A 22,962-nucleotide genomic window follows, 5' to 3' on the forward strand; every position below is an offset into this window, starting at 1 on the left:
AACAAATCAGCTGTATCAGTTCGGCTCGTGTGTGCTCTTGTTGCAATTTCTGCTCCTTATGGCTCCACCATCTACACCATTGTAATTGCAGTCCTGTGGGGGACTGGTACCTAAGCTTCTGGACAAAATATTTTTAATTCATTTATGGCATGAGGGTGTCGCTGGATAGACTAGCATTTTGCCCATCCCTAACTGCTGAGAGGGGTCTGGAGTCATATGTAGGTTCAGACCAGGTAAGGATATTAGTTTCCTTCCCTAAAGGAAATTAGTGAACCAGATGGGTTCTCTGAAAATTGACAATGGAACTATGATCATCATTAGACTCTTTAATTCCAGACATGTATTGAATTCAAATTTCACCATCTGCTTTGGAGGGATTTGAACCTGGATCCTCAGAACATTTACTTTGTCTCTGGATTAACCGTCCACTGATAATGCCACTGGGTCACTTGCAGCCCATCCCCTACCACCCTCCACTCCTTGGATTCACTGCCTGTGTCTCCACTGTTTAATGCCATGGCTGAATGAAGTGATCTATGTTCACACTGTTTGCTGCTTCTACAACCTCAGGCTGCTTCTATCCCTTTTTGCTTACTGAACTACTCCTTGGTAAATCTATCAGCAACAAAAGTGAGAGATAATCAGCCTGTGATTTGAGTTGCAGTTCATGCAAAATCTTTCACTTCTGTTTAGCTGTAGCTTGAACACTGGCTCCATGGTCTGGAAAGAGATGCATTGTGGTCCAGATTCTGGCCCAGGGGCTATATGTTGGACACCCCAGGTTTAACTGGTACAGAGGTCAGCATGAAAAATGGTCAGAAACTTGAACCAGATCAGATGTCACTTACGAGCATGGAATGTAATTTCTTCTTGACCTACATGGCTGTTTTAATTCTTAAAAATAGAAATATAAAAAAAAAAGTCTTATAGTTCTTAAGTGAAACACTCTGTTGCTTTATCTCCTAAAATATCTGATTAAAGTTTTTAAAATATCTTTATGCTACTTACTGTCTCAGCATATTAACATTGAATAACAAGTCAATGCAAGCAATGCACAATCCTACTTCAATTGAAATTTATTGAAGCACAGCTTAATAAATCAATATGTTTTAGTCTAATAGTATGTTTGTATTAACTGATCATTACAGCATTAGTGAATTCTAGTTTCTTTAATTGTACCAAAATCATACTCTGAATACAGATGTTTAATTTCACAAGATTAAAAACTACCATAAGTATAAGTTATTAATTTTCTAATTGATTTACCTGGCAATATTCTACAAGGTTTAGTGCAAAAAGTGGATTCAACAATTAATTAGCATCTTCTGTTGCATGAGTAAATGAATGACATTGAGCGCCAGCTGCAAAATAGTCCTTATCCAATGTGGATCATTTAGAAGTAATTACCATCCATCTATTATATTGCTGATTAGAAAGGTCATGCACTTTTTCTTCTGTATCCCACAGTTGTAGCCCTTAGACATTTGGTCAGTGCTGTAATTATATAGAGAAAAATCACCAATGTAAATAAACTACTCACCATGGCCAATTATAAAAGTATTTAGCTTTTGAGTCTCGCACATCAGATGGTTTAAAGCACAAAATCTATATTTTTCAATTGCTCAAATGGGAATAATTTTCTCTGACATTTGGTCGAAAGCACTGGAAAATATATTTTTTTTAAAGCAGGTTGCAACATATGTGACTTTGGGTCATACATCACATAGCTTTAAACTATATCTTCGTGTGAGAAGATAAAATCCTGATGAATATTGTGTGTATTCCATAATTATATAAAAATACATTACTGTGAAAAGAAAGCTCGAAATAGTGATTAGCACATCATACCAGACCTCGCTATTATATTTTAAGAGATTTTGGGTTCACTGAAGAGATATGGAGACTGAGTATGATTAGTAATGACTTGTATTGGCTTTGATTTTGGTAAAGAAATTAACCTGTTGTATGCAACTGGGTTTTGTGCTTCTCATTTCTCCAGATATACTTAGTACAAAGTTTGCCATGGATTTGTTTTCCTTTTGTCTAGTAAGCTTCTGAAAGCCTACTTGGTAAAATTCACATAGAAGTGGACTTGTTCAAAATTTCCTTTAACCTTGTTTAGAATATAGAGTACAGATGAAGCCAAGTATATGAGGATTAGAAGATTACCTTGCAGTTGCAATAAAATAAAATACCCTTTGGACTACTGAAAAGGGTTCCATGATGTGGGTTTCATTAACGTAAACACCTTGTTAGGTTTGCATTTTCTCTTGCTTTCGATTATATATTCCATACTTTTATTGCAAAGGTAGACATGTGTATTAGAAATGGGAAGTTTACAAGTTTGTTATAGTTTGGTCCTATCTGTTTATTCTGAAGTAAAATAGAGTTTGAAGAGGATCATGTGAACAACAAGCCTGGGTGGTGTGGTTGCTTTGTGAGCAGTGAGCCTAGGTTGTTTTACTGCGGAGAATATGCTCATACCTCTTAGAGAATGGAAAGAGAATTTGTGCTAATTTTGTGTGGACTATTAGTCTCCAATTCTTGGGCAGAGTTGTTTTGTAAACAGTTATTCTTTAAATTGCTTATTGAACACAAAGTTGGAATGGAACTGGGGTTCAGAAGACAATTAATCACTACTTCTCTCAGGATGCATGGACATGTGATTTATATTGCCATGCCAATGAACTTTTAGAAGAGAACAGGCCAAGGGACTGCTGGCATGCAGCGTGTTCTTAAGATATCTGTGAACCCCTCAAGCCGGTCAGTCTGCAAGAATCAGAGAGAGAGGCAGAGGCAGACAGTCTTTATTGCTCACCCTGCAGTATTAGTATATGTAGATTCCAATAAATATGTGTGCCAAGTTGCAAGCCTAACAGATAATCCTAAATTGGCTGTTGCCATAATTGCTTACTCAGAATTACCCAGGAAATATTGCAGAATTGCATCTGATGTTGGACATATTTAATGTTGTGTTGCAAGTGACAGGCATTCACTGGTTTGCATGCTGTTGGTATTTTTCAACAACTATATGGTCTTACTCTTTCTAACTAAATGTACAACCTCATACATGACTTCACCGCAATTAATTTGCCAGATGCATTCTGCATTTTGTTTATTCAATCATGGGTGTGTGTATCACTAGCTGTGCAGCATTTATTACCTGTGCATAATTGCCCTAGAGAGGTGCTGGTGAGCTGCATTCTTGAACTGCAGCAGTCTGTGTTCTTTAGGCAGGCACACAACGCTGTTTAGGAGGGAATTCCAGAACTTTGATCCAACAACAGTGAAGCAATGGTGATGTATGTCGAGAGTGTGGTGCTGGAAAAACACAGCAGGTCAGGCAAATCCGGGGAGTAGGAGAATCGACGGTTGGGGCATAAGCCTTCATCAGGAATGTTGACCTATATGGTGATCTATGTCCAGTCAGGATAAGTAGCTTTAAGGAACTTACAAGTGATGGTGTTCGCATACATCTGCTGCCCTTGTCCTTCAAGGTCATTTTTGAAGGTATTGTTGTTGCAGTGAACCTTGTTGATGGTGCACACTTGTCATTGTGTGTCAGTAGTGAAGGGAGTGAATGTTGAAGGTGGTGGATGGGGCGCCAATTAAGTGAAATGCTTGATCCTGTGTGTTGCCAAGTTTCTTGAGTGTTGTTGGAGCTGCACTCATGCAGGCAAGTGAAGAATATTTAATTACACTCCTGCCTTGTATCTTGTACATATTAAGGAATTAGAGAGACCAGAGGTGAATTACTTGCTGCAGAATTTCCAGCCTCTAACCTACTAGCCACGGTATTTTTATGTGCCCAGTTTAGTTTCTGGTCAATGGTAACTCCGGCACATTGATAGAGTGGGATTTAGTAATGTTTATACCTTTGAACATCAAGAGGCAATGGTTAGGTTCTATCTAGTTGTGGATGGATGTTGCCAAGCACTTATATGATGTGAATATTGTTGCTACTTATCAGCCCAAGCTGCCCAAGTCTTGCTGTGTGTGGACATAAACTACTTAAGTATCTGAGTTGCAAATGGTACTGAACATTGAAAAATGAATAGCAAACATCTCAATTTCTGATTTCATAATCAATGGGTGCAGCTGAAGATGGCTGGCATGCAAAATGCTATTCTAAGGGACTCTTGTAGTGAATACCTGAGGCTGAATTGATTGACTTCCAGAAGCTACAGCTATTTTCATTTGTTCTAGCTGTGACTCCAACCAGTGGAGAGTTTTCTCTTTGATTTCCATTGACTCCAATTTTGCTAAGGTTTGGGATTAAAATGATGCCTGAAGGCTGCGAAGGTATCAGAAACCTCGTGATCCTGGCAAAAGAAAATCCCAAAGTTTATTTTTGTCTTCCTCTATTCTATCAAGCCCTTCCTTTATACTAATTGAGCTTTACAGCTCTGTGCTATCTACAAATTTTGAAATTGTATCTCCAGTTCTCAACTCTAAATCATCAATATCATTGGTGAGCAGCAATGCATCCATCCTTGTGGAACTGCATATCCAGGAATTGTCAATCTGAATAGCTATTATTAATCAGTATACTCTGTTTTAAGTTATTAACAAATTTGATAGTCACTATTTTAATTGTCTGTTATTCCTAATGTGCTGACGTTGGTCATAAATCCAATGTGTTTTACCTTATCAAAGACTTTTTAAAAGTACAAACGTATATCTGTTATATTACATTTGCTATCTTGTTTCAAACATTGCTCAGTTGATAACATTCTCGCTATTGAGTTGTAAGATTACAAGCTTGGAACTTGAGCGGAGCAATACAGAGTGGTGCTCCGTGGAAATATTGAAAGAATACAGTACTGTCAATAGTGCTATTGTTCTGATGAAATTTTAAAGCTCGGCCATTTCTGTTTCTTGTGATCATAAAGAGTCTATCAGTTTCAAAAAAGAGAAAGGGAGTGAGTTCTCCTGGTGACCTGGCCAATATTTATCCCTCCATCAACATCACAAAGTCAGAAGATCTGACCATTATCACATTGTTATTTTGGAAGCTTGCAGTGTTTTTCTTTATTCTTTCATGGGGTGTAGGTGCTATTGACAAGGCTTGTGATTCCTAACTAGCAAGCCAATCACATTACGATAGACCACATGTTGATTACAATTGGCAAAGACAGCAGACCAAATGGGCTTTTGTGACTACCAATAGTACTTCCATGCTTTAAATCTGGAAAATTAATAGACCCATAAGCCCTACAGTACAACAGAAAACAGACTTCAAAAAAAGCTTCACGGGCAAATGAGTCTTCCACAGGTTATGAAAGGTTATAAATACGAGTCTTTTTGCTCTGTTATTACTTCAAGGAATTCATTTGTGCTGGCCAAGTAAGACTCCTTTTGGAATCTATTCAAATATGTTTTACTTTTAGTTTCTAGATGCTCTTAAATTATATTTTTTTGAAATCTCTTTACTTTATGTATTCTATTTTCTGTTACATCTTTGAGTACTGTATTTTTCCATCATTGACATGAAGTTAATTTGCCTATAATTCTGTGCAGACTGGGCTATCATTTTTCTTTTTCTTTTTTTTTTAAGGAGTTTGAATAAATGTGCAAAATTATTAATTATTTACTTCTGTGCCAATTTTTCTAAGCTTTTTAAGTTTTATACATCTCTTATAAAACTGTCATCTGTATTTATTTATCTTGACATGACATGATTTTCAGATGCACACGATAGTCCGTTAATTTATAAATTTTTAATTTTGTTTATTTCTAAGTCTGCACAATCTTACATACTACTGGACGAGTGTTTGAATTTTAGAATGTACTGTATGTTTCTAGTGAGTCACATATTGTTATAAACATAAGTATTTGTACTTTCTTGCAGGCCTGGTGTGCATGAAGTCCAGTACCTCAGTCGTAGAATTGGTTATGTTGCTATGTTCACAGGTAAGGCACATCAAAAGAATATTTCCCAAGCTATTCTTTGTATATAGACAAGAAACTTGTCAATTAGCACAGAGATCTACAGAAATAGACGATTATTAGGACATTAACATTGAAGAAATGTGAAGAAGATAAATCCAAAAGTAAATGATGTGGAGATTCCACATGTTTTGGAGAGACAAGGATGTTTCACAGACGGTGCAAAATATTCTCAAAGGGGAGAGTGGTCAGCAGAAGGTCATTGTACACATTGGTACCAGTGACATAGGAAGAGAAAGGGATGAGGTTCTGCAGAGGGAATATAGGAAATTAAGCAAGAGATTAAAAAGTAGGTCCTTGAAGGTGGTAATATCTGGATTACTCCCACTGCCAAATGCTATTAAGAGTAGAAATAGGTTAGAGGAGATGAACATGTGGCTGAGGAACTGGTGCAGGGGTCAGGGATTCACATTTTTGGATCATTGAAATCTCTTTGGGGGTAGAAGTGACCTGTATAGAAGGATGGGTCGCACCTGAACTGGAAGGGGACCAATATCCTGGCAGGGAGGTTTGCTAGAGAACCCAAAGAGATAGTGAGAAATGAGATAAGTCTGAGTCTGATACAATAGATAAGAGGAGCAAGTTCAATAGTCAGGGCAGGCAAGAGCAAGGCAAAATAAGAGGTAGGACTGATAAAACAAACTGCATTTATTTCAATGCAAGTGGCTTGACAGATAAGGCAGATGAACTCAGGGCATGGTTGAATACATGGGACTGGAATTTCATAGCTATCACAGAATAGTGGTTCAGAGAGGGGCAGGACTGGCAGCTTAATGTTCCATGGTATTGATGCTATAGAAGATTAGAAGGTTGGACAAAAGAGGAGAGGGAGTGACGCTTTTGGTTAAGGATAACATAATGGCCATACTCGGAGGATTTCCTGGGAGAACATCCAATGAAGTTGTATGGGGAGTGTTAAGAAATAAGAAAGGGATGATCACGTTATTGGGATTGTTCTATAGACTCCCCAGTAGCCAGTGAGAAATTGTGAAACAAATATGTATGGAGCTCAGATATCTGTAAGAATAATAGGATATTAATGGTAGGGGATTTTAACTTTCCAAACATAGATATGGACTGTCATAATGTTAAGGATTTGGATGGACAAGAATTTAAGTTCGTATGAGAAATTTTTTCTTATTCAGAACGTGGATGCACCTACGAGAAAAGGAGCAAAACTTGACCTTCTGTTTGGAAGTGTCTGAGGTGTCAATGAGGAGAAAGTGAGGTCTGCAGATGCTGGAGATCAGAGATGGAAATGTGTTGCTGGAAAAGCGCAGCAGGTCAGGCAGCATCTAGGGAACAGGAGAATCGACGTTTCGGGCATTAGCCCTTCTTCAGCCCTTCCTGAAGAAGGGCTAATGCCCGAAACGTCGATTCTCCTGTTCCCTAGATGCTGCCTGACCTGCTGCGCTTTTCCAGCAATACATTTCCATCTCTGAGGTGTCAATGGGGAAGCATGCTGAGGCTAGTGATCACAATTCTATTAACTTTAAAATAGTTTTGGAAAAGAATAGACCTGACCTAAAAATTCAAGTTCCAAGTTGGAGGGAGGCCAATTTTGACAGTATTGGACAGGAACTTGATTGGAAGAGGCTTCCCAGGTAAAGAAATGGTTAAAAAGTTGGAGACCTTCATAAAATGAGATAAGGGCAGTTAAATTAAGAGACAGTATGCTCCTGTTAGTGCAGAGGGCAAGGCTGGTAGGTATAGGGAATCCAGGATGACTAGAGAAATTGAGGCTGTGGTCAAAAAATAGGAGGAGGAATGTGCCAGATATAGACAGCTGGGATCAACTGAATCCCTAGAGGAGTGTAACAACAGTAAGAGTGTGATTAAGAGGGGATTCAGGAGGTCAAAAAGGGGACATGGTATAACTTTGACAAATAGGAAAAGTAGAATCCAAAGACATTAAGGGCAGAGGAGTAACTAGGGAGAGAAGAGTCCCTTAAAGATAAGCAAGGTTGCCTGTGTGTGGAACCACAGGAAATGGATGATGTACTGAACAAGTATTTTTTGTCAGTATTTAGATTAGATTAGATTCCCTACAGTATGGAAACAGGCCCTTCAGCCCAACAAGTCCACACCGACCCTTCGAAGAGTAATCCACCCAGACATATTCCCCATATTCATTCCTGACTATGGGCAATTTAGCGTGACCAATTCACCTAACCTGCACACCTTTGGATTGTGGGAGGAAACCGGAGCACCCGGAGGAAACCCACGCAGACATGGAGAGAGTGTGCAAACTCCACACAGGCAGTCACCGAGGCTAGAATCGAACCTGGGGTCCTGGTGCTGTGAGGCAGCAGTGCTAACCACTCTTACCACCGTATTTACTTTGGAGAAGGACGTAGAAGCTAGAAAATTTTGGAAAATATATAGTAATATCTTGAATAATGTCCATATTACAGAAGTGGAGGTGCTGGATGACTTGAAATGCATAAAAGTGGATAAATCCTGAGACCTGATTAGATATATCCCAGAACTTGAGAAGATAGGGAAGAGATTGCTGAGTCCCTTGCAGAGATATTTGTATTATCAATAGCTGTGTGTGAGGTGCCAGAGGATTTGAGTTTGGTTCATGTCGTGCCACTATTTAAGAAAGCTGTTAAGGAAAAGCTAGGGAATTATAGACCAGTGAGCCTGACATCAGTTGTGGCTAAATTGTTGAGGGGGATTCTGAGAACCAGGAATTACATGCATATGGAAAGGCAAGGACTGATTTGGGATAATTGACATGTCTTTGTGCTTGGAAATTGTATCTCACTAACATTCAATTCAGTACAGCACAAGGATAGGCCCTTTGGCCCAACAAGCCTGCACTGATTCCGAATCCTTATTTTGATTTGCTACTTATGGACCATCCGTGGTTTTTGTTCACTTCCCATTCATTTGCCTATCAAGATATACCTTAAACATTATTAACATGCCTGCTTCCATCACCTCCACTGGCAGCACATTCTAGACGGACTCAACACCCTGCACTTCTGTAAAACTTCTCCCTCTCACCATGTATCTGTGCCCTCTTGTAGTTGACTTTTCCATCCTGGGAAAATGCTTCTGACTATCCACCCTATCTGTGCTTTTCATAATTTTGTAGAACTCTATAAGATGGTCTTTAGCCTCCAACTTTCCAATGAAAAAATCCAATTTATCAAACCTCTTCTCATAACTAAAACCCTCCAAACCAGACAACTTCCTGGCAAACCTTCTCTTCACCCTCTGTAAAGCATCCATGTCCTTCTGATAGTGGTGACCAGAACTGCATGCAATATTCCAAATGTGGCCTAACTAGAGTTTTATACAGCTGTAACATGACTTGTTAACTTTATATTTGATGCCCAAGCTGATGAAGGCAAGCATTCTGTATGCCTTCCTGATCACCTTATCCACTTGTGTTGTTACTCTTAGGGATCTGTGGACCTGTACACTCAGTGCTCCTATGGATTCTGCCATTTATTGTATAATTTGCACCTGAATTTGATCTTCCAAAATGTATCACCTCACATTTGTCTGGATTAAATCCATCTGCTATTTCCCTGCCCAAATCTGCAATTTTTGTATATTCCATTGTATCCTTTAACAATCCTCCTTACTACCTGCAACTCTGGCAATGTTGATGTCATTTGCAAACTCACTAATCAGACTATCTACAATTTCCTCCCGATCATTTATATATATTGCAAACAACAGAGATCCCAACTGATCCCTGTAGAACACCACTAATCACTGATCTCCATTCTTAAAAGAATCTTTCCACTGCTAATCTGTCTTCTATGATCAACTTGATTGAGTTTTTTTGAGGAAATGACAAAGAAGATTGATGAAGGTGGAATGGTAGACATTGTCTATATGGACTTAAACAAGGCATTCAACAAGGTTCCGCATGGTAGACTAGTTAGCAAGGTTAGATCACATGAAATCCTGGGGGAGCTAGGTGATTGGATCCAAAATTAGCTTGAAGGCAGGAGACAGAGACTGGCAGGTTGTTTTTAGACTGGAGACCTGTGACCAGTGGTGTACCACAAGGATCAGTGCTGGATCCATTGCTTTTTGTCATTTATATAAATAATCTGGATGTGAATATAGGAGATGTGGTAGTGGACGGTGAAGGTTATCTCAAAGTACAACAGGCCCTTGATCAGATGGGCCAATGGGTCGAGGAGTGGCAGATGGAGTTTAATTTAGATAAATGTGAGGTGCTGCATTTTGGAAAAGCGGATCATGACAGGACTTATACAGTTAATGGTAAGGTCCTGGGAGTGTTGGGTGCAGGTGCATAGTTCCTTGAAAATGGAGTCGCAGTTGACAGGGTGGTAAAGAAGGTTTTTGGCACACTTGCCTTCACTGGTCAGTGCATTGTTTACAGGAGTTGGGATGTCATGTTGCGGCTTTACAGGATATTGGTGACGGCAGTTTTAGAATTCTACATTCAATTTTAGGAAAGATGGTATTAAACTTGAAAGGGTTTGGAAAAGATTTAGAAGGATATTGCCAGGATTTGGGGGTTTGAGGTATAGGAAGAGGCTGAATAGGCTGGGGCTGTTTTCCCTGGAGCACTGGAGGCTGAGGGGTGACCTTATAGAGATTAATAAAATCATGAGTGTGGATTGGGTGATTGGTCAATGACTTTTTCCCAAGGTCGGGGAGTCCAAATCTAGAGGGAATAAGTATAAAGTGAGAGGAGAAAGATTTAAAAGGGACCTGAGGGGCAACTTCTTTCATGCAAAGAGTGGTGCATGTATGGAATGAGCTGCCAGAGGAAGTGATGAGGTGGTTACAATTATGACATTTAAAAGGGACCTGGATGAGTTCATAAATCGGAAGGGTTCAGAGAGATATGAGCCAAATCCTAAAAAATGGGACGAGATCATTTTAGGATATTTGGTTGGCATGGACGAATTGGGTCAAAAAGTCTATAATATTCTATGACTCTATTTCCTACTTTTTTCCTTTTTCCTTATTCTTTGATGCATATTTTCAAAATCCCATTGTGCCTCTTGAATTGATGAGTGGAAAGCTCTGTTTCACACTCGTGTGTTGGATCATGAAAATTAATGAAACCTAGCTGAACCTCATTTCAAATTGGGTATTATTTTGCTTTGAAAATCAACAAAGTCTTTCTCTGAACAAACAATTACTTCTTCACTAAACAGTGGTTATATGCTGAAAATCAAAGTCACTCAGTTGCAGTTTCTATTGGTCTTTTCCAGAACATAACCCCGATTGATGTAAAATACCTATCTTGCTTAAGCACTCCTGTCCTGAAATTTATGCAGTGCACTGATGTTCAAACCATTCCATTAAATTGTATTTTTAAATAGTTATTTGAATATGGTCAGTAAGCATTATTAAAAACAAACCTTCCAATTATGCTTAGTCATCTGTTTAAATTGAAAAATACTGACAGTTGAAACCTATTAGCAATTCTTTTGGATTCTTATGCTGAAAGGTTGAATTAAGTAGTGAATGTCGCAAACATCTAATGCAGTCAAATTGTCATTAAATTGCCTACCTTGAATAGGATATAGAAAATACAGCCATTTTACAAGATATTGCTTTGGTTGACAGCTTTTAAAGACCAAATGTTGTATAATTGATTCATCTAATTAGTTTAATATCACATAATATAAACACAGTTAATGTATATTTTGCAAGAGAATGTATCATCCTTCGAAATGTAGCTAAAAGAATTCAACAACCAGGATATATTAAAAATGTTAATGTATACACACCCATGCTAACTACAGAACAATTGGATAATCAATCTGACAACCAATAATGAAATAATTAGCATTTATACCTTCATAAGTACCTTCTATAAAGTTTCTATAAATATACAACTATTTTCATTTGATTTGATTGTTACAGGAGATAAATTATTGATATTCTTAAGCAGCAGTATTGCATTATTAAAATCGAATACAAGCTATTAGTTGCAAAGCCTCATTGAATTGGTTGAAAAACCTATGTTGATTTTTTTTTTCCCCTTTTTGCCTTGTGGATTTCTGACTCCCAGCAGAATTCTGTAAAATGTATATTTGTGCACCAAATATCCAGTTGATAAAGGTATTTTATACCAGTATGTAATACAAACGTAATATACATAAATCAATTTTTATAAGTGGAAAGAAGAGGAAATGTTAACTGCATAACTTTATTGTCTGCCAATTTTTACTATCATTCTGGTGGATATCAAAAATAAATGTCTCCATTTCATAAATGATTCCTTACCAAATGGTTTAGAATTCACAGCTTTCTTCCTTCACAAAAAAGATCAAAGCTATTTTTCAAAATTTAATATATATACCAGACATGTCCACATACCTTACAAATCCTGAATATATTTTCAGTATTCATCTGCTCTATTCACGTAAGGAAGCCATTAGATGCAAGTCAACTTTTTTTTCCTCCTGGTATGAGTGATTGCTGAACAGAGAGGAAAGAACTGTGTTGGCATGAATCCTCTGTGGAATTAAGGCATCAAAAATCTCCTGTAGGGCACTTGTGATTTTGTAATCCCAAACTTCAGTCCAGATTTCAAGGGAGACTCCTTAAGGTTCATAATGAGCCTTTCAGCAGCAAAACACGGCATTTATGGAGAGCTTTATAACATTTAAACTGAGCTTTTATATACAAGTTGGTGTTAACGGATCTTCAACTGCAATCTCTGCGTTTTACTGCATTGTACCGGAAAGCAATACAACATGTGGATATTGTCTCCTAATGATTCCATCATCTAATCATGAGACTAGCTTTATTCATTTCTTGGCTCCAGAATTTCCTATGTTAAGGACCCAGGAGATGAAACTTTGCCTCATGTATTGATTAGGACGAAGAGTTTGAAATTTGAGCTCTCCTCCTCTGTCCTTCACAAAGCTTTTTGGTACAAATGTAAACCTGACTACTGATGAGAATGCAGTATAAAATTACAAATGCATCAGTATAAGTCAAATAAATGTTGCAGCTTTCTCACAAAAGGAACCATTTTGATTTGTTGTTCATTTTTTTCTGGAAAATAATGTGTGAGACTTTTATTTCACCGTTAAACTGCCACAGACCTATTTATAAGACAGAGAAATTTCCCTTTACCTTAACAAAAATAATCTGTTGATTAAACTTACTAATTTTCATGAAGAAAAGTGAATACACTATATTTTTCTCAATTTACCTTATCTAATTTTCACAGCTCAAGTATTTTTAACATTAAAAATCTCATATCAACAACATCAGATTGCAATTTCTATTTTGTTTAAAAACGTGTTGTTGAACAAAACATTAACTGCCAGAGGCTTAAGTCTAAAGTATGGTCTAAATTTACATGTGGTTTCAGATTGCAAATGTCTGAAAGCGCATGTGTTTAATTCAATTCAGATGGCCAGGCTTTCAGACTATGAAGGATTGCAATCAGGTTTCCTCTATAGGGGTATTTCTGTGCTTTTACTACAAAGTGTATATCTTTTTTTACATCCACTTGCTGCCATTGTCAGAAGGCTTAAATTGAAATATCTTTCTCCTGGCTATCCATTTGTGGAATTCAGATCAATTTCACTGAATCAATTTTAGTTAGTCACATAATCATATCAATACCTGCAGGATTTTTACTTTATTGAAGACATGTAGAAGATTGTTGACAAAAATAATTGAAAACTTTCAACTGAACTACTTTTTTTCTCTGTATTTGGTTTATATTGTGTTTTTTGTTAATTTAGATTGTCCACGCTTTTGTCAGATGTTCAAACTGTTGCACATTATAAGAACTGTGTAAGAGTTCAAAATAGACATCTTTAAAGATTGCTTTAAGACTAATTATTCATATAAGTACAAACCTCTAAATAAACATTCCAGCTTTCCATTCCCTAGCTCAAAGGCATGCAAAATTAGTTTTCCAGTTTTTATTTGTTTAACACTATATTAGTAATATGAACACTCCACTTTCACCTAAGCCTTGCACATTTTAAAATTAGATTATAGATCAGCCATATTTTCTCCAGTTCCTCTCAAATACAATACATCCTGTTTATGATTAATTTCAAAGATGTAAGAACCTTTGATATTTCAGCTACATGTCAGTTCCTTCCTTATGAGCTTTCACATGACCATAGAGGGCATCATGGCCAAGCACCAACTATTTGTACTCATGTAGTGCTTTTGTTCTAATAAAATATCTCTTGGTACTTCACAAGAGTGTTACATAACAAAGTTTTACATAGACTAAATTGGATATTAGAGCAGATGACCAAAGCTTTGGTCTAATTGGCATGTCTTAAAGGAGGAAGGAGAGGTGCCAAGGCTTAGGGATAAATTCCAGTTTCTTGTTTGTTCCTGGGAGGTGGGCATAATTGATAAGACCAATATCTATTTGTCTGTCCCTAATTTCCCTTGTGTAATCATGTCCTTCTGATAGTGGGCAACCAGAACAATGATTTATCTGCACTTCACTCAATCCAATCTACTGTTTTCACTGTTCACAATGTGGTCTCCGCCACACTGGGGAGATGAAAAGCAGATTTGGTGACTATTTTGTATTTTATATTAGAAGTGAACCCAAGCTTCCTATTGCCTGCACACGTCCCCATGTTCCCTGGCCCACATTTCTATCTCAAACCTACTGCAGTCCTCCAACAAGCTTCTGCACAAACTGGAAGAACATAATCTAATTTTTCACTTGCGGAACCTATAGCCTTCAGGACTCAATATTGAGTTCAACAATTTTAGAATCTGAACACCACCTTGTATGTCGCTTCCCCACCCCGACTGCAGGCCCTGTCATGAAATGGGCTGCTTTCAGCACAGCCATTATGAGCTTTCTTTCTTCCTGGCATACTATTGTCCATCCCTTTGTCCATCCAGTTTTCTCTGTCTGTCTGTCTGTCTGTCTCTCTCTCTCTCTCTCTATATATGTCTCTGTCTCTGTCTCTGTCTCTCTCTCTGTCTCTCTCTCTCTCTCTCTGTCTCTCTCTCTCTGTGGGTCTCTGTCTCTCTCTCTCTGTGTCTCTGTCTCTCTCTGCTCTCTCGCTCTCTCTCTCTGCTCTCTCGCTCTCTCTCTCTGCTCTCTCGCTCTCTCTCTCTGCTCTCTCGCTCTCTCTCTCTGCTCTCTCGCTCTCTCTCTCTGCTCTCTCGCTCTCTCTCTCTGCTCTCTCGCTCTCTCTCTCTGCTCTCTCGCTCTCTCTCTCTGCTCTCTCGCTCTCTCTCTCTGCTCTCTCGCTCTCTCTCTCTGCTCTCTCGCTCTCTCTCTCTGCTCTCTCGCTCTCTCTCTCTGCTCTCTCGCTCTCTCTCTCTCTCTCTGCTCTCTCTCTCTCTGCTCTCTCTCTCTCTCTCTGCTCTCTCTCTGAGATCACTCCCTGTATTCAACAGATATACCATCTTTTTGTAGCTACATTGATGTGATAGTAATTGGCTGGGGTTGATTTTTTTTGTGACTTTTGCAATCAGAACGTATGTGGACAATCTTTCACTTTGCTGGGTAGATTGCACTGTTGTAGCTGTTCTCAACTTGCCAACAGACACAGCTACATCTTGTGCATAAATCTTCAATTTCATGGCCTCGTTGGTTTCCAGCCCCTTCATGTTTCTTCATAGCATGGTGAATGACCTGATGATTGATAGCTGTAGTGCTGGGGAACTCAGGAAAAGGTTGAGAGGAATAATCCAATCAGAACCTCTTGCTAAAGATGATTTGAATTGCTTCAGCCTTTTGTGCTAATATGCTAGGCTTTTCCATCATTGAGGATGGGGATGCTTGTGGAGTCTCTACTCCTGGTCAGAGTAGATGTTGGGAACATGTTTCTATTGGTAGTAGAGATTAGGACCTGAGGGCACAGCCTTAGAGTGAAGAGAAGACGTTATGGAACTGAGATAAGGAGAAACTGGATGTAAATTTGCTCGTTAAGCTGGAAGGTTCATTTTCAGACGTTTGTCACCATACTAGGTGAGCCTCCAGTGAAGCAGTGGTGTTATGACTCACTTTCTGTTTATGTATTTAGATTTCCTTGGGTTGGTGATGTCATTTCCTGTGGTGGTGTCATTTCCAGTTCTTTTTCTCGGAAGGAGGTAAAAGGGGTCCTAGTTGATGTGTTTGTTGATAGATTTCTGGTTGGAATGCCATGCTTCTCGGAATTCTCATGCGTGTCTATATTTGGCTCATCCTCGGACGGATGTGTCATCCCAGTCGAAGTGGTATCCTTCCTTATCTGTATGTAAGGTTACCTGTGCTAGTGGGTCATGTCTTTTTGTGGCTAGTTGATGTTCATGTCTCCTGGTGGCTAGTTTTCTGCCTGTTTGTCCAATGTAGTGTTTGTTACAGTTATTGCAAGGTATTTTTGTAAATGATGCTCTTTTTGCTTGTCTGTATAGGGTCTTTTAAGTTCATTAGCTGCTGTTTTAGTGTGTTGATGATGCCAAGAGGTCTGAGTAGTCTGGCAGTCATTTCTGAGATGTCTTTGATGTAGGGGAGAGTGGCTAGGGTTTCTGGATGCATTTTGTCTGATTGTTTGGGTGTCTTGCTGAGAAATTACCGCACTGTGGACATTGGGTACCCGTTCTTTTAGAATATGCTGTATAGATGATTTTCCTCTGCTCTTCATAGGTTTGGGTTGGATGGTTGTTCAAGTCTCTGCAATTCTGCATCTGCTTTGAACCCTGCTGTTGGTGATCTCATGGGTGTTCTATTGGATTGTCTGTAGGTTTTGCTATTAAAAGTGAAGTGGGTGGTAATGCACAGGTCCACTAGCTTGATGATTATGTCCTTGCTGATGAAGTTGGTGGTGTTTGGTGTATGTGTCTTTGGTTCTTCTAATAGTGTAGTCAGTGTTTGGTCAGGGTGATGTTGATGGATGTGAACAGGGCTGTTACATCAAAGGAAACCATTATTTCATCATCTTCTATCTTAATGTCCTTCGTGTTCGGGAATTCTTGGGCGGAGTGAATGGAGTGGTATGAGTCTTCTACTAAGTGTTTTAGTCTTTGGTGAAGTTCCTTGGCTCACCTGTACATTGGTTTTCCAGGTAGTGAGACTATGGGTCTGAGGGAGGCTCCTGGTTTGTGAATTTTCAGTAATCCATAAAAGCGTGGTGTGTTAGATCCATCTGGTTTCATTTTTTTGAAAGTATGTCTTGTTTAATTCTCCAAGTTTCTGAAGTTTTTTGAGTAGGGCTGTGATTTGGTTCACTCGTTGTGGGGTTGGGTCTATCGCCACCTGTTGGTAAATGTTGGTATCTGTGAGCAGTGATGTCTGCTTTCTCAATGTAGTCTGTTCAGTTTAAAATGAAGTCTCCTACCCAGAGTACATTCTGTGTCCTTGATAACCGTAGTGATTCTTCCAGATGTGTTCGACAGGAAGGAGCTCTGATTCATCTGCTGAGGAAGGGGGCAACAGTGGGTATTAATCAGCAGGAAATTTCCTTGCCAATGTTTGACTTGATATCAAGTGACTTAATCAGGTTTGGAGTCAATGTTGAGGACTCCCAGGACAGTTTCCATTCGACTGTATGCCACTGTGCTACCAGTAGGACAGGACTTGCCCACAATGGTAATGGTGGTGTTGGGACATTGTTCATAAGTACATTTGGTGATATACCTACGTTAGATTGTCGATTGTTTATTCTGTGGGACAGCTCTCCTAACAATTATAAACGCTTCTTATGTTAGGAATGAATACTTTGCAGGGTTGATTGGCCTTTGTCTTCTCTGCTGCTCAACTGATGACTATCTTGTTTCATTCATTTGATCTGGAAATGCTGAGGGGTTCAGCATTAGCCGAGCATAGCTATATCTGAGCGTTGTGTGTTGAAGGAATTTACAGAGATAGGGATAGGTGAGGCCAGGGTGAGAATAGGAAAACACTCGAAATTTTGTGGCTTTACGTAAATGGGAGTTGTTGTTGATCAGTGAGAACAGGAAATTTGGGTGACTGGAATTTTGTGTCAATTACAAACACGAAGTTTCCATAAGGTTTCGAGGCCAGTGACCCTTCAGAACTGATAGTAATGAAAAGGTGGAATTTATGCAGATGATGGGATTTGGGGTTAAGGAGTTAGCGGAGAGATAGAACCCAGAGAGAGAAAAAAGCATAGGCAGGGGAAGGGATTATTGATAGTAGGCCAGGGAGGAAGTAAAGCTAGATTGGTGATAATGAGGCATATGAATAATTGATAATGTGCTGAAAGCAACCAATATCATGACATAACCTGGGACGTGGAGGATGGTAATGGACATGGAAAGAGACGATCATGCTCTAAGGTTGTTAAACTTGATGTTGTGTCCTGAAAGCTGTAAGGTACCCAAATGAAAGATGAGGTGTTGTTCCAATCTGCCTCGTGTGCTGCATTTTGAGCTCAGGGTCTTTACTATTGTGTCATTGGATTTAGTTTTATTGTAATACTTCACAAAACAGTATCTCCTTCACAATTAGTAATGCCTGAGACAAAAACATTTGCCAAGGAGCATGGTGCTGAAATGGCAGGCAGCTGGAAGCTCGTGGTCATTTTTACAGACAGAGTGTAAGTGTTTTGCAAAGCAGTCACCCATTCTGCAATTCATTTCACCAATACCGAGGATACTACATTTTGAGCAGTGAGTACAATATTCTACAGTTTTGTTAAAAATTACTTGTGGGACATGGCATACCTAGCTGGCTGGCTGGGATTTATTGCCCATCCTTAGCAGATGAGACAACGTTGTGAACAGTGAATATGTACAATAGTTTGAGTGAAGTGCTGGTAAATCACTGCTTCAGCTAAAAGGTATGTCTGTATCCTTGGATGATGAGGACAGAGGAGGTAAAAATTCTACAATTGCATGGAAAGATGCCACAGAAGTATGGGGAAGTGTTAGGAGTGGAGGTGGAATGGACATGTTTTGCCAGTGGGTTATGTCCCTGTGGAATGCTGATGAGGGAGTGGAGGAAATTGTGGCTTATGCTTTTGATGCAGAGGCTAATAGGGTGGAGAGTGAGGATCAGGGGACCAATCGTTGTTGTGGAAGGGAAGAGAAGGGGTGAGAGTAGAAGAGAGGGAAATGAGTTGGGCATAGCCAAAGGCCATATTAACCACAGTAGTGGGGAGTCCTTGGTTGAAGAAAGAAGTGGACATTTCTGAGACCCTCTTGCAGAAGGTGACTTTATCCGAATAGATTAGATTAGATTACATTACAGTGTGGAAACAGGCTCTTCGGCCCAACAAGTCCACACCGACCCGCCGAAGCGTAACCCACCCATACCCCTACATTTACCCCTTACCTAACACGACGGGCAATTTAGCATGGCCAATTCACCTGACCTGCACATCTTTGGACTGTGGGAGGAAACTGGAGCACCCGGAGGAAACCCATGCAGACACAGGGAGAACATGCAAACTCCACACAGTCAGTCGCCTGAGGCGGGAATTGAACCCGGGTCTCTGGCGCTGTGAGGCAGCAGTGCTAACCACTGTGCCACCGTGCTACCCAATAGATACGATGGAGATGGAAAAGCTACCGGAATGGAATGGAGTCCTTAAAGGAAGCAGGGAGGAGGATTTATAGTCAAGGTAACTGGCAGTCAGTGTATTTGTAATGGAGTTTGGTGGGCAGCATATCCCAGAAATGGAAACAGATGTCAAGGAAGGGAAGGGAGGAGTCAGAGATGGACCAGGGGAAGGTGAGGGAAGGATGAAAATTGGAAGCAAAATTGACAGGCATAAGAGATTTTGATGAGCTCATGTTTACAGGGGGTAGAACATAGGAACTTAGCAGGACCTCATTGGAATAATAAAGTTTAAAGGCACAAAAGCTCTGAATGAGAGAAAAAAATAGGTTGTCTTAGGGATCGAAGGGCTATGACTTCATTTTGAGCTCAGAGTCTTTACCATTGCGTAATTGGATTTAGTTTTATTGTAACACTTCACCAATTAGTATCTCCTTTACAATTAGTAATGTCAGCTTTAGATCAAGTGACTGGACTTTGAAAGAAATTCAAACTAAAATCTCAAAACATTCTTTGAATTTGATTGGTCAGAACATACATGATTTTGTATGTTCTTGGCAAGATCTGATTTTTAAATTTTTTTTTATTAACCTATTTTTCTAATCGACTAGTTCAGAGATGTTATTGCACACCTCTGGAGCAGGTGGGACTTGAATCTGAGCCCTCCAGCCCAGGAGTAAGAACAGTACCACACCACATGAGTCAATATCTATCACAGGTGTAGAATTATGTTTAGTTGAAGACTGTTAAAACTGGTCAGTGCTACACTTCCTTTATAGAATGTGTTTTTATACTCTTCCTCTAACTTATCTTTGCATTTTCTTGCCAAGGAACTTGTGTTCTGTTTTGAATGTTTGTTGTACAGTTAGTTTTTGATGGCTCATTGAAAACACAGTATATGAAATAATGGGAATTTTGTCTCCCAGGAATATTTTAGTTTTATTGTAAAATTTGTCAGTTGTCATTTAAGGTCGCCTGGCACACATCTGTCAATCTTGAAGAATAAGCAGTGTCTGAGCTTGTTTTGAGGATCCCAATTGCATTTTACTGTTCTTGCACTTGGATTAAACGTTTGTTAACTGGGCATACTTTATACGCTAGTAAGAGTATTATTTCTGTTCATATACATTTTAAAACCTCTAATGTCATGAAAAATATCAATATTGCAGTGTAGCCTCAATATAATCTGAATACTGAGCGACAAATCTTCTCAAAACTCGCTAATCTGAATACTCTGTTGCAATTTTTGTAGAAGCAAATTAGAAACAAAGTCACACTGACGTTTTTAGTGATGGAAATAGATTTTGGCTGTCGTACATCACAAAACTGGTAGTACAACTTCGATTTTTTGAGACTTATCCTCTGACCTTTATGATAAACTGCTCACTGTGCCTGTATTTTTGCATAAAAGATGAAGGGTAAGACTTTGTTTGTGCATTCAAGCATGTGTGTTCAAATCTTTTTCTAAATCTGATATCAGATGCACTTGTAGAGGCATAGAATCAAACAAAATAGGATTGAGTAGAGCATTCAACCCATTGAGACTGCTCGATCATTCAATATAATCATGGCTGATCCTGCATCTCAAAGCCCCACTCTTTCCCCATATCGCTTGGCGCTTTTATTGTTTCAAAATTATCAGCCAAGATTGAAATGCAGAGCAGAGTTGATGGGCTAATTTCTGCTCCTATGTCTTATATCAATTTTTTTCTTAGATATATTAATTGATTTGGTCACTATTGCCTTGTGTAGTAGTGAATTCCATATGGGCACCATTCTGCATGAAGAATTTCCTTCCCATCTCAGTCCTAAATTATATATCCTGACTCCTGAGACTGTGACCCTTTCATCTGGACACCTTGGCCAGGCAACCATTGTCCCTGCATTCAGTCTATCTAGCCCTGTTACAATTTCATGTTTCAGTGAGATACCCTCTCATTTTTCTAAACTTTAATGAATATTGTCATAATCAACCCAATCTCTTCTCATGCAACAAGCCTGCTATTGCTGGAATCAATCTGGTGAATCTTTGCTGGGCATCCTCAATGACAAGTTTTTTTTTAAGATGAGGAGACCAAAGCTATTTCGTATGATTTCACTAAGGCCCTGTACAACTTCGGCAGGGCATCCATCCCTCTTCTTTCAACTGCTCTTGTAGTGAGGGCTATGTGCCATTTGCCTTCTGAACTGATTGCTGCGCCTACGTGCTTGCTTTCAGAGACCGGTACATTAGGACACCCAGATCCCTTTGTACATCTTTTCTAATCTATCACCTTTGAAATACTACTCTTGTTATGGACCAGACCAAGCCCCCTCAAAATATATTAAGAAGATAGCCTAGACTCCAACTTTTTCTTATATTTAAAGGCAAGTGTAAGGTGTTGTGTTCTAGATACAATTCAATAGGTCAAACTACCAGGCTTGAATCAAAGTACACTTTATTATTATACTATAGTTAATATACAGATAAAATAAGAAAAACAAATAGCTTAACTTTAAAAAATGCTGAATATATATAAACAAATATATGCAGATATGTTAACTACCAGTGATCAGCTATTCCAAGATAGTAGCATCTCATAACACACCCTTGCCCAAAGGCAAATTAAGTAAAATAGATTGTTCACCTGCAGTTCTGGAGCAGGAAGCGAACCCAAGCTTTTAGCTGTAACAGAGGTATGAATAATGACTTCCTCATCCAGCTTCAAGACCCAGCAACTACTGGAGGTTAAACTAAAATCCTGGTTCTGTGGGAGCTTGACCCCATCCATTCATGTTGCATCTATTGTTCCAGCATTTTAATAAAAAAGAAACCCAAGGCCCCTCAGGCTATTTACTTTATTGGCTTAGAACAGACAACTCAGCCTCTCTTCTTAATAAAAACCAGAACGAAATACATTTCTTAAAGCCATAACATCATTGCACTCTGCTATCCTGTTTTTCCTACTAATGGGTAACTTCACACTTATCTACATTATACTCTATATTTCATGTATTTTCCCACTTTCTCAACTTGTCTGAATTGCCTTGAAACTCCTTCACCTTCTTCTCATCACTCAATTCTTCCCAGTTTTGTGTCATCAACAAATTTTGAAAATATTGCATTGATTCCCTCATCCAAATTATTGATCTATATTGCACGTAGCTGGCTCCAAACACAGATTCCTGTGGTGCCCCACTAGTTACAGCCTTCCACTATGAATAAAAACTCCATTTAGTCTTATTCCTGTTTCCTCTCCCCTAACTAATTCTATATTCATGCCAGTCTGTTATCCCACTCCCATCTGCTTTAATTTTGCACACAGATCTCTTAGATGGAACTTTATCAAAAGCTTTATGAAAATCCATGTACAGCATATGCACTGGTTCTCCCTTATTTATTCTATTAGTTGCATCCTCAAAAAGAAGCTGTAGCTGGTTTGTCAAACATTTCTTTTCTGCTCCATGTTGACTGTCTGCTCCCATTGATATTTTACAGGTGCTCTATTGTCACATCCTTTAGATTTAGATTTTATTGTCACATACTCAAAACTAATGTACAGGAGTGC

The 22,962-nt window shown here is 39.0% G+C and overlaps 1 protein-coding gene across 1 annotated transcript in view; it reads left to right on the forward strand.

Annotated features, from left to right (window-relative positions):
* Positions 1 to 22,962, forward strand: part of nbeaa (neurobeachin a) — an 849,844-nt gene that overhangs the window by 375,729 nt on the left and 451,153 nt on the right. Inside the window, exon 35 of the mRNA XM_043692709.1 lies at positions 5,852 to 5,913. Coding sequence (XP_043548644.1) covers positions 5,852 to 5,913 — 62 coding nt within the window. The remainder of the gene's footprint in view (positions 1 to 5,851; positions 5,914 to 22,962) is intronic.

The sequence above is a fragment of the Chiloscyllium plagiosum genome, chromosome 6 (assembly GCF_004010195.1).
Source record: "Chiloscyllium plagiosum isolate BGI_BamShark_2017 chromosome 6, ASM401019v2, whole genome shotgun sequence".
NCBI lineage: Eukaryota > Metazoa > Chordata > Chondrichthyes > Orectolobiformes > Hemiscylliidae > Chiloscyllium > Chiloscyllium plagiosum.